The sequence below is a fragment of the Diceros bicornis genome, chromosome 27, assembly GCF_020826845.1.
Source record: "Diceros bicornis minor isolate mBicDic1 chromosome 27, mDicBic1.mat.cur, whole genome shotgun sequence".
NCBI classification, from domain to species: Eukaryota; Metazoa; Chordata; class Mammalia; order Perissodactyla; family Rhinocerotidae; genus Diceros; species Diceros bicornis.
Window position 1 is genome coordinate 42,171,863 of NC_080766.1, and position 14,105 is coordinate 42,185,967.

Consider the following 14,105-nt stretch of genomic DNA (forward strand, 5'->3'; position numbering starts at 1 on the left):
GGTTGGGGGATCAAGGTTGGGCAGACCAACTGTGAAGGACATTTTGGGGCAAATTGAAGTCTCTTGCTCTCTGAGTGACTCTGGGGACAGAGGAGGATGGATGGAGTGGAACTGGCAAGATGGGAAGTAGGGCCCCCTCTGGGAGTTCATGACTTTACAAGAGCAGGGCCTGCAGTGGTCTGGAGAGAGAAAGGAGGGGCCAGGATGGGCCAATACTCAAGAAATGTGAATGTGACCTCGGTGTTTGCCCTCCCTCTAGGAGACCTGAAGAGTGTACACAATAGGCCAAAGGCATGCCTGTGGGCAGCCTTGCCCCTTGGCTATCTGTGGGGGCCTCCGTCAGGGAGCCAAAATCCACACTGAGATGCTGAAGGCATGGAATGAGCACGAGTGCCCCCTCCAATGGCAGCTGATGGTTTCTTCCCCAAGCTTGTGCTGTTTTATGGGAATTCACACAGGAATTCTTATTTTCTAGGTGCTTTTCTAGCTCTCTTGAGGGAAATCTGAGAGGAGCTTTAGTGTATAATTCCTCTATTAGCTCAGCCAGAAGTCCACTTGCATTGACCGTCTTTTGCAGAGTTACAGCTGTGTGACATTTTTCTTTATCTTGTTTTCTCCTCGAATAGGAGAACGCCGCTAAAAAAAAAAACACGCCTAAAAATCCATGTCAAAACAACCTGGTAACTTTCAGTTTAAGGAACTGGCAACAGAGGCTATTTCATAAACAAAAGATAATGGAGAAATTTATTTGCAATTGTAAACCATTTTAACAAACAACTAAGTAAAAAAGATTAATAATTGATTAGTATTAATTAATGCCCGAGTAACAGAGCATTTTTATGATACAGTCCTATGCTTTGGGCTTCATCTTACTCTGGTTGATCTTGTCTAATCTCTTCTTCTTCAAAATCCATATTTCCTGGGAAGAAGAGAGAAACGAGTATATTTCATATTAACTTTTTTCTATTTTAAAATTCTTTATTTGCTAACAGATCTTTTGCAATAAATGATATTATAAATATTAAGCAGTTAGGCAAAAAATGGAATGTTAAATTTTATCTTCCACATACTTTTATAGTTTTTCTTTTGGTACTAATAATAAACTAAGCAAAAGATATTTGCAAAGTAAGACAAGAATATTCATGTAAGTGAGAGCAGGTTCAATAATTATCTTTTGCCCCCATACACTGTCCAAGTACAACGAGCTTTATGAATGAAATACTTCACTGTTTAGCCCTTGTGTTAATAAAAAGAAAAGCAGGAATTTGCTACATTCTTATAATGTGCTATTTTAAATGTTTCATGAAATTTGGAATTATTCTTTACTGTTAAGTAGGATCTATAACTCTCACTACTGGCTAATTAGAGAAGAAATTAGGTCAAATCCCTGTTCCAGGATCTGCAGAGGCGGAAGCTTCTAGATTAATGGTACATTCAAACCCACTTAAAAAGAGCTGGTTCCCAAAACCCTAGCCTCTAATCATAGTCCTGTGACTCAGCCATGGTAAAAATCATGTAATAAAATAAAGCCATGTTATGAATTTCTAATGGGACTCTGCAGCCTGAAGCCTGCTCTCTTGGTAAAAATGGAGATCAGCAAGTGATGGAGAGGAAGAGAACACACACAGCACCCAGCTGTCCCTGCTGCAGCCAAGAGGTTTGCAGGAGGACCTAAGAGGGAGCAGCATTCTTATGGGTCCGGCGTGAGTTCATAGTGGGTCCTTGGAGACCTCCTCCCAGTCCCTCAGGCCTGGCCCAGGGGTGGCCTTGGCTGAAGGGCTGAGAACCCTCCAGCTTGTCCCAGTGTGTGTGCGCTCCCACTTCCCTCCTGCTCTCCTCATTCTGCCAGAGCATGCTCACCCAGGTCTAAGTTGTCATCTCGGAACTCCTCTCGGCCATCCTCACGGCCCTCCTCCCTGGCGGCATCTCCGTCTTCCTCTCCAGGCCTCATCCAATCAGTCTCCCCCTCTGAAATGTCCGTCAGTGCCTGGGCCTCCTCCACAGGCTCTCCCCTACCTGAGATGAAGCAAAGAAAACTGGTACCAAGTGTGTAGGGGGCGGCCACTCTCTCTCCTGCTGAGAGCAGGTGCAGCTTCTCCCTCAGGGGACCACCCCTCCCCACTTGAAGTCACGCAGGCCTGGCCCACGGAGCATCCCGTCCCCCCTCACCGTGGCTGGTTCAGGGATGGGCACCATTGGTCTGAAAACTCTAGTTCCCAAAGGTTTTGATGACCATCTTGAGAAAGAGAAGCTCTCTGTTCCCCAGGGTTCTTGAGCTGATTGGGTGACAACCTGATAAAGTCGATGAGCATCAGTCTCCAAAGGGAAGACAGCAGAGCCAATGCCCTGGAGAGCTGAGACCAGAGAGCAGAAGCCTGATCCAGCCATGCCTGAGGCTGTCTCCACCTCCCGACTCTCCAGTTGTAAGAATCAATAAATTAGTATTTGTATTATCTTACTTAGGCCAATTTGAGTTGGCTTTCAATCACTTGCAACAGAAGAACTCCTATCCAGAGTAACCACCATTCCATGGCACCTTGCCTACTTCTCCGAAAAGACTACTGTGATGGCTATGGAGAAGTGCTGCCCAGAGCCTCTTCAGGAAGGACTTGTCACTCCAGGTGCTGTCAACCGCCCTGCCCAGGTCACGCCCACCGCCAGTCACTGACCAAGGTGAGGGGGTAAAGATCCCACAGGACACAATGGGCTTCCCGTGGAATCACCCAAGGTTGCTGAGCGTCATGGCTTCACTCCTCCCTCTATCCAATCAGTCCGATTGCTCTCCCCTCCTCTCCACTCCCTGGGAGGATCTGATCCCAAAGGCTCTCCCTAAGAACATCCTGCACACAAAACGGACCCAGAGTCTGCTTCCCAGAGAGCCCAACCTACAACCGGCCTGCGAAGAGGATGTGCACAGCTCTGGCACCCTGGAGGCGCCCATACCCTCGGCTCCTGGGGCCTCTTCCTGGCCAGGTCCACCCGCAGGGGGCTGCTCCCCAGGCAGGGTCGGTGTCCACAGGGCCAATTCTGTGATTTTGGTAGCTTTCCATTTTGGAACGACAGATACCACGCTCTCCTCTTCCTCTTCCTCTTCTCCTCTTTCCTATTTTAAGTTTAAAAATGTAAATTTACCAACATGTATATAAACTTGGTGTGGGATATTTCAAGTGAGGGGAGAAGGGACAGGTTTTAAATTGCGTTTGAGCATTTTTATAACATGATTGAGTGATCAGACCAATTGCCAACTATTCATAGTATAATCTAAGGGTTGAAAATGGATCTCGAAAGAACTAGGATGAGCAATGAAAGCCCAGTGCAGCACTGGGCCTGCACTCTTTCTACTGATGCCACGAGAGGCTTCAATAAGAAAGGCTTTCAGAGGTAACACTTCCCAGCAGTCTGGAGCAGTTAAGGACTAAATGCCCTTTTCAACTGCTCAGCCACATTTTCCAGCTCTAAGATTCTTTATATACAATAAAAACTAACATCACTGCACGAAAAGGCCTAGAAATATCCTCAGATGACGGTAGAATGATACTGAAAGGCACAAACACTAAAGCTCTAATCTCAAGGATTGTGGATGGAAAAATAAAATTCAGTGAAAGCTGAGTGAGAGTGTATCATTTCTAAATGTGGGATATTTTATAATAACGGATAATTCCAACAATGGTTCACAGCCAACATATGTCAATCTTGCCAAGCGTATTGTAACTACTTCAGTTTTGTAACCAGCACAAAATTCCAAAGATCTGAACACCAACTCTGTAAATATGGAAAACTTCACTGTCACATAGGTGATAATACCTAAGACAAAGAGTGACAGACACTTGCCTATTACTTCCATTGAGTCACTCAGAAATAAATTACTCTGCTTGGTTTCGAAGTTTCTGAGTTTTGTCTCACATGAAGGGTGATGCCAACACTCCAGGACTGTGGTGCTCAAACTTGAACTGCAGCAGAATCACCTGGAAGGCTTGTTAAAATACAGATCGCTGGCCCCACTCCCAGAGTTTCTGATTCAGCAGGTCTGGGGTGGATCCCAATAATCTGCATTGCTTTTTTTTTCTTTTGAGGAAGACTGGCCCTGCGCTAACATCTGTTGCCAATCTTCCTATTTTTTCTTTTTTCTCCCCAAAAGCCCAGTATATAGTAGTGTATCATAGTTGTAGAGTTGTAGCTCTTCTATGTGGGACGCCACCTCAGCATGGCTTGATGAGCGGTGAGTAGGTCCGCACCCAGGATCCGAACTGGCAAACCCTGGGCCACCGAAGCGGAACACACGAACTTAACTGCTACACTACCGGGCTGGCCTCAATAATCTGCATTTCTAACAGATTCCTAGTGATGCTGATGATGCAGGCCCAGGGACTACCCTTTGAGAACTACCCCCAGCAGTATCTGTTGTCTCCTGCACACCATGACGCATCAGCAGATCTTCCTCCAGGATCAGGTGCTCATTCCTCCAGCCGCTGGGAGTGTTGGCAGCTGATTGCTCATAATGAAGTCCCTCCCAAGGAACTGTCCTCCACCAAAGGAAGTGGCATAGCCCAGGTGTCACGTCCCATCCATGGGCAGCCTGTACCCAATGACTGGTCCACTTGGGGGTCAAAGGTCTTTGCCTCCATTCAGGAAACTTTGAAAGGCCATCCATGCAGAGCTCCCATGGGGTCCCATCACAGCTCAACTTCCGCTCCTGCCAAATCCGGTTTCCTTCACTCCCTTACAGCTCCTGATGCCAACACACTCCCCCGGAAAGCTTGCCTACACACCTTAGAGTCTGGGAGTCTGTTTTCCCAATGCTATGGGTTGAACGGTGTCCCCCAAAAAAGATATGTTGGAGTCCTAAACTCCAATACACCTCAAAGTGTGACTTTACTTGGAGATAGGCTCTTTACTAGAGGTGATCAAGTTAAAATGAGGTCATTAGAGTGGATCATGATCCAACACGACTCGTGTCCTTGTAAAAGGGGATATTTAGACACAGAGACATGAACAGAGGGAGACAATGTGAAGAGACACAGAGACAAGACAGTGCGGGGGGGGGTCCTGGAGGGTGCCTGGGGGGGAGCTCCCTGGGAGTTTCCTGGGGGGAGATGCCCTGATTGGGTAAGGGGAGGGGGTGCCTGGGGAGGGGGGTGTGCTCAAGGTATTTTACTAAATTGCCAATTATCTACAGGACTTAGTCACACAATAATGACAGGAATACAAAGGCAGACATCCCTCCCCCCAACATACACACACACACACACACACACACACATATATTTGCATGCCTAATAATAACAATCTTAGCTGGCTAATTTTAACATTAACCAGGGAATATTAACTTAGAATTATATGAATGGTAAGTATTGGCAAGGAACAAAAAGAGAAAATTATAAGCGGTGCAAGTCACAAACCTGAAACACTGAGTTATTGGACGAATTTGGTGACACCATGGTTACAGATTTTAGTTGTCAATTCTGGGACCTAACACTGTCTAGAGCTCTCCGACTCAGGATTGGCTGGTTCCCCCAGACAAAAACTAGGTCTAGACTTCAGCAATAACTATGAAACGGTATTCTTTAATTCTGGAAATTTGGTCTAGACCAACACATGTGAATAAAGAAGGAAAATGAAAAAGTGAAAGTCCCCACGAGTTGGCATAACTTCTAGCCTTATTGGATCTATAGGATCAATATCATTGAGCAGCTCTTCCGCCTATGAATGTAGGAAATGATATACACTCTGCCACTTACTTCTGTTAAGCGATATTCCCCATGCTGCTCACATCCAATATCGAACACATACTTTCCAGGGCCAATGGGCTACAAGCAAAGAGAAATCGAGAGGTACTTCACTCTTAAGTGTTAACACCCCATAGAAAGTATAAAATGCTTTATAAATGTTACTTCCATAAAACTTAACCAAAATCGTGTAATTGGGTGAAGTCCAATATGGATTAAAGAACGTTTTTATGAACTAATGGCTAACGGAAGTGCTAAGTATAGGGCCTGTTTTGTTTGTTTTTAAAAACTTCAACTAATTCTATCTCTTTATAAAAGTAATATATTTATCACAAAAATTTTACTAAGCTGACACCCACAGTAAAACTAGCTAGAGGTAGAACTAATAAAATTTTGATGTAGTCTCTGTAACTTTGTTTCTAGTACATAGACTTTTTTTTTTTTAATAAAAATCTGATCATGGGACTGGCCCAGTGGTGTAGTGGTTAAGTTCACATGCTCTGCTTCAGAGGCCCGGAGTTCGCAGGTTTGGATCCCGGGCACGGACCTACGCACTGCTCAACAAGCCATGCTGCGGCAGCGTCCCATATATAAAATAGAGGAAGACTGGCAATGGATGTTAGCTCATGGCCAATCTCTCTCACCAAAAAAAAAAAAAATCTGATCATAATTACACAGACTGACGTGTTCTCTATTTTTATTTAGAAATATGGCGTGCACAACTTCCCCTATTTACAAATATTCTTCCACAACACCAGTTGTCAACCTGATATTGTATTTCATCTGTGCATTATAATCTATTCTACCCATTTACTGTTGTTGATATTTGGTGTGTGGATACTTTTCTTTGACAAAGACTGCCATAGGAAACATATTCTGAGTTACTTCTTTATGTACACTCTTGATACTTTCCTTAGGGTACGTTTTCAGAAGTAGAATTTCTGGAAAAAAGTATATCTATATATATTTTTTGACCAGAATGAAGCTCTAATCATTTCCATTCCCACGACAGCACTTGAAAGCCCCTTATCCTCATTATATGTAAATGAAAACTGAGTTTTAAGAGACTCTGAGATGACTTCATTAAATCAGCTAAATGTTCTCTATGTCAACTTCTAATGCCTTTAATTTGCTCAGCAAACTCTTTCTTCAGAGGAAGTTTCTGCTGCCCCTGATCAAAGCTACGACAAATACCAGTGTGGTAGGTTCTGAATCATCCAGGGTTTGTCTGATCCCACTAGGGCTTGGACAAGAAGGGAGACAAAGCCACAGAGTCCTCCAAACAGAAAGGACTGATTGTGGGCACTGAACACTGGAAACCTTCAGACCCAAGACCAGGGACTCTGGGCAGCCATCCAATCCCACCACAACCCAGAGCAGGGCGGCCGGCCTGCAGCACGAGGAAAGGGCTTGTGGGTCTTGCCCCCCATGGCTCCAGCCCCGCACCTCCAGAGGAAAGAAACTCCAAACGCCCACATGCTCAACTGCAGGAAATGGTCAGTCACTCCAGGCAAACAAATATTTCATATCTGATTTACCCATGAGAGGGAGCACATACAAGAGGTCAAGATGCCCATCCCTGTGTTACAATGATGTGACAGACCAGTGTTGGAAGACAGTGAGAATTGACTGAGATGCAGAAACAGGCCAAGCGTCCACCCCACTCTGCCCTCTGTGGGTGTCAGAGAGCCTGGGAGAGGTACAACTGCCTTGTTTCCCGTCTTCAGAGGGGCGGAGGGTTTCCCTGAGTTTTACTTAGTTTTTCCGGTCACACATTTACATAGGCTGGGGGAGGAGAGTATTTCATTGGCAAATGTTGCTTCCCATTGACTTACATTTTTATTCAAGAACTTGCCCTGGTACCTGTGGTTCAGGTGGATGAGCTCGGCCGCGCCCTCCTGCTGTCCGTTCACCCAGGTACCGACGTACTTACTGCCGGTCTCCGCGTAGAAATAGGTGCCTTGCCCATGCCTGCATAAGACAAGGAGCACAGTGCATTTTGTTCCGCAGAGTGAGAACCTTCCAGCACTATAAGACAGACATTTAAATTGAGGGTGGCCTAGGCTGACGCAGCCTTCTATATCTGTGCCCATTCAAAGGATGCCTTCTGTTCCATGTGCCCCAGCCTGGGACGGGCATCGTATGCTGGACAACCTTCCTGTGTATCAGCTGGTTCGCGTGGGGAAGAGGCAGCACTCCTGGGACCTGTGGCTCAGTCCCCTAGAAGGTTCTTCCGTGCCCTCCACACCCCGGGGCTCCTGGGTGAAGGACCCACGTGTTCTTCTCCACGAGGCTGCACCTGCCCAGTAGGGCATCATCCAGCTGCTCGCCGTAAAGCCATGGAGGGTTTGAACTGCCTGGCAGTGGGTTAATGGGCTTCTGTCATGATTCTGTTTCTCAATAAGATATCACCGTGTTCCCGCTACAGGAATTCAGCTGTAGGACTGAAGAGTGAACACACACCTTTGATGAGCGAACCACTCTCCGGTGTAGGTATCGTTGTTGACGTAGTAGTACACGCCATAGCCGTGCCTCTGGTCATCAGCCCACTCCCCTGAAAGGACGACACAAATCACACCCGGTGAGAAGAAGGGCGTGACGCCCTTCATGCTGTCTCTTTCCCCTCTGACTTCCCTCTGTCCCTCTGCCTCTCAGCCAGATGGCGTGGAGTGGCTGACCAGCCAGACGGCGTGGAGTGGCTGACCATGTGGGGAGCTGGCTAAGGGAGGCTGAGTTGAGGGTTTGCTGGCTACACGTCTCGGCAGGTGTATGGATGTGGGCCACAGTCACCTGCATGTGCTGACAGCAGGTGTCACAGTTGTGGGGGCAGAGCGAGGATTCAAACCAGGCTATCTGCCCCATTGCCAACGGTCCCAACACCACACTCCGTTTGCCTTCCAACGTTTAGTGATCCAGCAACAACGTCAAGACTGGGTGGTCTATCCTCAGCCACTTGCCAGCATTTCACTCCATTTCCTGCCTCGCCACCTGGCTCCAATGCACCTTTCCAGCCTAGTCGCCAGGGCCGCCCCACCTGCACACTCCGTCCACTCTGACTCGCACCTTTGCCAACCCCAGGCCTCTGTGTGGACTCTTCCCTCACCTGAGTGTCCCTGCCCACTCACCTCCGTGCACGTTCCTGCTCATTTCTCTCGGACATGATAGGAAATAAAGAAACTGGCAAAGATTCCATCACATTTATAACTCACTTCTATGTAAGGACAACAGCTAACTCACTCGTGAATGTCATCAATTCTTGAAGATTAATTCCTGCACCAGGAAACTCAGAATGTCCTCAAATCTTACACCCCCCCATATGAAAAAAACTTAATAGAGGTTTCCAAAGTCGCCAAACTATCCTAAAATTGAACATGCATTGCCAATAACAAGTTACACTGAATGATACTTTTCTAGACTATGAATAATAAAAAAAATGAATTTTGATCAACTTGTTGATCAAAGAGAAAAGATGGAATTCTCTATTTTCTCTATAGAAAATATTACAAAATTGTTGTCAAATAGATGTTCCATTATTAGCTAACAAAGGGAAAGGCATGCTGGAGGTGTGTCAGGCATGAATTTTTAAAATTCATGTTATTTCTTCAGATTTTGTGATGTTTGTGGTATTTTTAAATTTTTATTCATTTTGATTTCTCGTTACAGATAAAAATTCACTTTTATACTAACTTGATGTTCTTTTCTTAAAGAGTGCCCCAAAACTTGTATAAGCTTCTGGTTTATACAAAAACCAGATCCACTTCAGCATGAAGATCAAGAATACACAGCATGCTAAGAATAGGCTAATTATCCAAGAAATACGTGTTTACATGAACAAACCCCAAAGTTTACCTACAAAAGGGAATTTCCTCCATCAATCCTACAAGGTCCTGAGCACTCTGTGAGACAGATGAGCAGCTGTACAGATAACACAGCCATCCTGGAGGAGCTTGCCCTCAGTTTGGGGTGGGAGGCAGACACGAGTATACATGCACACATCTGCAGAGCTCAGTGTAAGGCAACAAAAAGAGCCACACTGTCTGCTTTCAGAGTGGAATACAGTTCAGAAAGGGCAGGTTTACCGAAAACGCATGAAGAGAAGGAGGCGGCAATTGATAGCAATTAAGAGGACTGGGTTCCATGATGTGATATGTGACAGGGATGACGTGAGCAAGAGAGATGGAGAATCCCCAAACTGAGATAATTCAGTGAAAGCAAGGGCTTGAACCTAAAGTAGCCATGACAACATGCGAAGTGTGCAGAAATATTGGAGGATTTCCCTGGATCTTAACGGGCAGTGGTGTCCTGGTAAATTACCAGTTGAAAAGACAACAACAACAAAGAAGAAGCCCTAACTGGTAGCATTTGCCAATTTCTGTGGTGTAAATATTCCCACCACAGCCAATTTCAAGCTAAGTATGGAGTTGGGAAAAAGAAGTGCAGAATTGGCTTTTGTGAGCTCTCATGAGCCGACTCCAGCACAGCCCTGGGGCAAAGAGACCTCGGCTGAAACACTTGCATCATTTGGTTTCTTCCCACAAAAGACCATGACGAAACTATTATATCCTCTTCTCTTGAGCACGTGAGCTGGTCTCCAGGGTAGTGTGGTAAGAAAAATATATTAAGTATTTTGCAGAAAATTTTCAAAAGTGAAAGATCAAATTGCGAAGGACACTGAATTCCAAGCCAGTGAGGACTGTTGAGCAAACTTTTTTAAAAGTCCCGGTTTACTTAACAAACAACTTGTTAGAGACTCTCCCCAGCAGATTATCATCCGACCACAGTAAACCATGCAGAACTGAGGAGGGTAACTGAGCAGAAGGTCGCCTTCTGGAGCAGGTCTTCAACAGCCATGAGTCAGGTTTCTCTTTTTTTAAGTGAATGCCATTTAGAAACTTTATTACTGTTGCTTTAAATTTGCACTTAACTTTTTAAGTCTTTCTACCCCTAATCTTATACTTTCTCATCATTCTTGATCTTATCAACTGAAGTGTTTTCCAGCTACGTTTCTTTTCAGGAGAAACCCCTAGAGTTGGTTGGTTGCTTGGTGGTTTGGGGTTGGGTTTTCCTCCAGGAGAGCATCGTATCTGTTACAAAGCTCTCCATAGGCATCGACGCCTGCCATCATCCCCGTGGCTCCCAGGTCGGCGATCTGGGGATTAAAGACGATTTAAAATAAAAAACCTTCACAAGAAGCTCTCCCCCATCTAAACTGTGGGTCAGTCACTGGTTTGCCATGCTGGCTCCCTACGCTGCTGGCTCAGTGAAATACAGAAGAGAAGGGAGCTGGCATTTGTGAGCAGCCGCTCTGTGCCAGATACTCGCTAGGTTTTTTGCACTTGCCACTTCATTTGGGATGTGTAATAACCGAAACATATTTTTACAGACGCAGCACCCGAAAACCAGAGAGATCGTGCACATTGCCCAAGGTCACACAGCCGGACTGAAGCAAAAATCCAGGTTTGCCTCTTCCAACACCAAGCTCCCTTCTCTGCAAGCAGCCCAATAGCCAAGAGTTCATTTCTTCTGCCAGCGCCCGCCCTCTGAGAGCCTCCAGAAAAGCCAGCTTCAAGTCATCACATCATTTTGTTTCTTCACAATTTCATAATTAAACACCTTCGTTTTTCTTAGTTCTGTTTGGCGGGCAACAGGACCAGCATTGATAGTGGTGCTTCCTCTCCTTTCCCAACTGCAGAGCCCTCATTGCCCCTCCATCCCCAACGGCAAGCTCTGTAGAGGTGGTCCAAATGCCTCTTCAATCTGGCACCCACTCACCCCTCCAACCTCATCGCCCACTCCCCTAAGCACCCTGCTTCCCTGCCACTGGCCAAGTCACCCGCCAACCCAGGAATGGCTTCCAGCTCCTCTCCTCTCGGAGCAGGAAGCCTCTGCCTGTTCCTGGGCTCCCTAATCAGGCCTGGCTCAGCAGCTGGGGGCCTTCAGGCCGAGGCTGAGCACACAGTTCTGCTGGAAACCATTCCGTGCCCCTCATGTTGGCAATCGGCCAAAACACAGCTATGAAGAATTCAGCCATGTGTGAACTTAGACTTTACGATCAGAAGATTGTTCACCTACTGAGCTAAAATTAATACTGTGGCTTCTGACGTCAGAGAAGAGATCTCTGAGTATTGACTGCCCCCTGCGCCCTTTAAGACATGAAACCATACAGAGAAACAAAAATTTCCAACTGTTTCTAAAGAAGTTTTATAAGTTAGCTAACCTTTGTACTAAAAACTCTTTCAATCCCTTATTCTGAGTATCTTTTTATATAAATATATACATGTGTTGTTCAAATTGTATTAACATCTACACTGAGATAAAAAATGACAACAATGATGGGGCCGGCCCGGTGGCGCAAGCGGATGGGTGCGCGCGCTCCGCTGCGGCGGCCCGGGGTTCGCTGGTTCGGATCCCGGGCGCGCACCGAAGTACTGCTTGGTAAGCCATGCTGTGGCGGCGTCCCATATAAAGTGGAGGAAGATAGGCACCGATGTTAGCCCAGGGCCGTCTTCCTCAGCAAAAAAAGAGGAGGATTGGCGGATGTTAGCTCAGGGCTGATCTCCTCACAAAAAAAAAAAAAAAAAAAATGACAACAATGAGATTAGGTTCATAAGGATTTGGAAAGAATTCAATTAAGCCCTAAATTAAATTATTTAAGGTTGATTTAAAAAGCAGATGGTGCTTTTTCTGGAGCAAGCCTTCTAAGATTTATGAAACAAACAAAACAGAAATTCCATCTCTAATAGGAAAGCATTAACATTCTCCACCTCGGTCTCAGATCCTGGCAGATCCCCTGTTCTACAACAGTCCTTGGTTCTGCTTTTATGTGGCAACAAGACAGGCAGTTCCAGCTTGCACCCGAAGGATGCGTCCTCCTCACTAAGAAGCGATGTGACCACCAGGTACATGGTTGCCCAGCCCACATTTATTGAGCGCTCACCATCAGTCAGGCATGGCTCTGAGTGTTTCACGTGTATTCATTCATTTAATCCTCACACTGCAGATGGGAAAGCTGAGGCAAGGAGGGAGGAAGTGCCCTGTACAAGGTCTCACCTATTCTCACCACAGTCCCAGGGTTGGGGTCACAGATCTTTTTGGAAATCTGATGAAAATAGGAAACTTCTTCCCAGAACATAGAATTTTGCCCAGTTTCCAAAGGCTCACAAACTTGCCTCTCTCCAGGTTCAGAACTGCCTTCGTGCCTTGTTGGGATTAGGCTAACAGTGTAGTCTCGCCAGGTGACAATGGTGCATGGGCAGCAGTGAGGTTCTTGGAAATAAGGGAACAAGGATCTTCCTGAGACACAAGATTGGCCTGTAAGGAATCGTGGCAGAGATAGGAATGCCAGCTTAACGAGGCAGAATGCCTCCCAGACCAGAAGCCCTCCGTGAAGGAACGACAAGGTCTAAAGAAACAGTGCTCATCAGAAGACGGGTTGTCAGAAATGGAAACTCCAAGGAGACGATTGCTACCGAGCGTGGAAAGTCATGGGTCCCGCCAACAGCCCGTGGTCTGTGCTCTCCAACTGCCTCCCTCGCATCAGCTCCTTAGCACATGGGCTCACAGGAAAGAACGGGATGGTCACAGGGACAGTCACATTTCCCACTGTGGATCAATTCACTAATTTTAAGGCTTTCTGGTTTCTGGGCCAACCCTGTGAATGTAGGAATACGGTTTGTGTTCGTTGAATGACTGACTAATCTGGAGAACTTTAAGGTTTCTCATATACTTCCACGTCCACAGACAAGTTCAATCCCAAAAGACCTCTGCCACACGTAAATCTGCTTTGTGAGAACATTTTACCTTCATATCTTGATCCGTCTGGATATATAAACGTGCCTTGACCATGCTTTTTATTTTTAACATATTCTCCAATGTATCGAGCACCATTTTTAAATTTGTAGATCCCCTGAAACACATTAATTATATAACCCATATCATTCCTGAATCAAGTACTTGCTAACAGAGTACTAAACAGGGAAAACCACCCATTCAAGTCAGCGGCTCTGACCTGGCCATGCCTTTTACCGTGCTCATAGTTCCCTTCGTACGTGTCACCATTGGGCAGCCTTGCTTTCCCATGGCCGTGCCGCTCGCCTGCCTCATTCCGACTCCCTTCATATTCCTGGGCAAAAGAAATCAGGATAATTACAGCTCCCACTTATTAAGCTCTAACCATATGTTAAGCATTGTGTAAATAGTATTCCATTGAATGCTCCCAGTCCTCGGCCCCATCTACAGGTGAGGTAGGTAACCAGCCTGGGTGACAGGGAACATTGGTCCAAGGTCACGTAGCCAGTACCTGTCCCTGGCAGAGGCTCACTCTCTCTCTCCAACATCTGAGCTTGCAATTTGTTATAACCCTTTACACTATAAACAACA

The 14,105-nt window shown here is 46.0% G+C and overlaps 1 protein-coding gene across 1 annotated transcript; it reads right to left on the reverse strand.

Annotated features, from left to right (window-relative positions):
• Positions 1 to 745: 745 nt before the first annotated feature.
• On the reverse strand, positions 746 to 13,843 carry RSPH1 (radial spoke head component 1). The gene is made up of 8 exons (XM_058523412.1): positions 13,752 to 13,843; positions 13,527 to 13,632; positions 8,190 to 8,280; positions 7,562 to 7,697; positions 5,739 to 5,807; positions 2,944 to 3,103; positions 1,861 to 2,016; positions 746 to 919 (listed from the first exon to the last, which is right to left on the reverse strand). The coding sequence occupies exons 1-8, from the start codon at positions 13,827 to 13,829 to the stop codon at positions 870 to 872; spliced, it is 846 nt and encodes a 281-aa protein (XP_058379395.1). The 5' UTR covers positions 13,830 to 13,843; the 3' UTR covers positions 746 to 869.
• Between the last annotated feature and the right edge of the window lie 262 nt (positions 13,844 to 14,105).

Coding starts and splice junctions, on each gene's coding strand:
- RSPH1 (XM_058523412.1), bottom strand. CDS start 13,829: ATGAGGCAGGCGAGCGGCACGGCCATGGGAAAGCAAGGCTGCCCAATG. Junction 13,633..13,751: donor CGAAGGGAACTATGAGCACG/GTAAAAGGCATG, acceptor AATGTGTTTCAG/GGGATCTACAAATTTAAAAA. Junction 8,281..13,526: donor AGACGGATCAAGATATGAAG/GTAAAATGTTCT, acceptor TCGTCCTTTCAG/GGGAGTGGGCTGATGACCAG.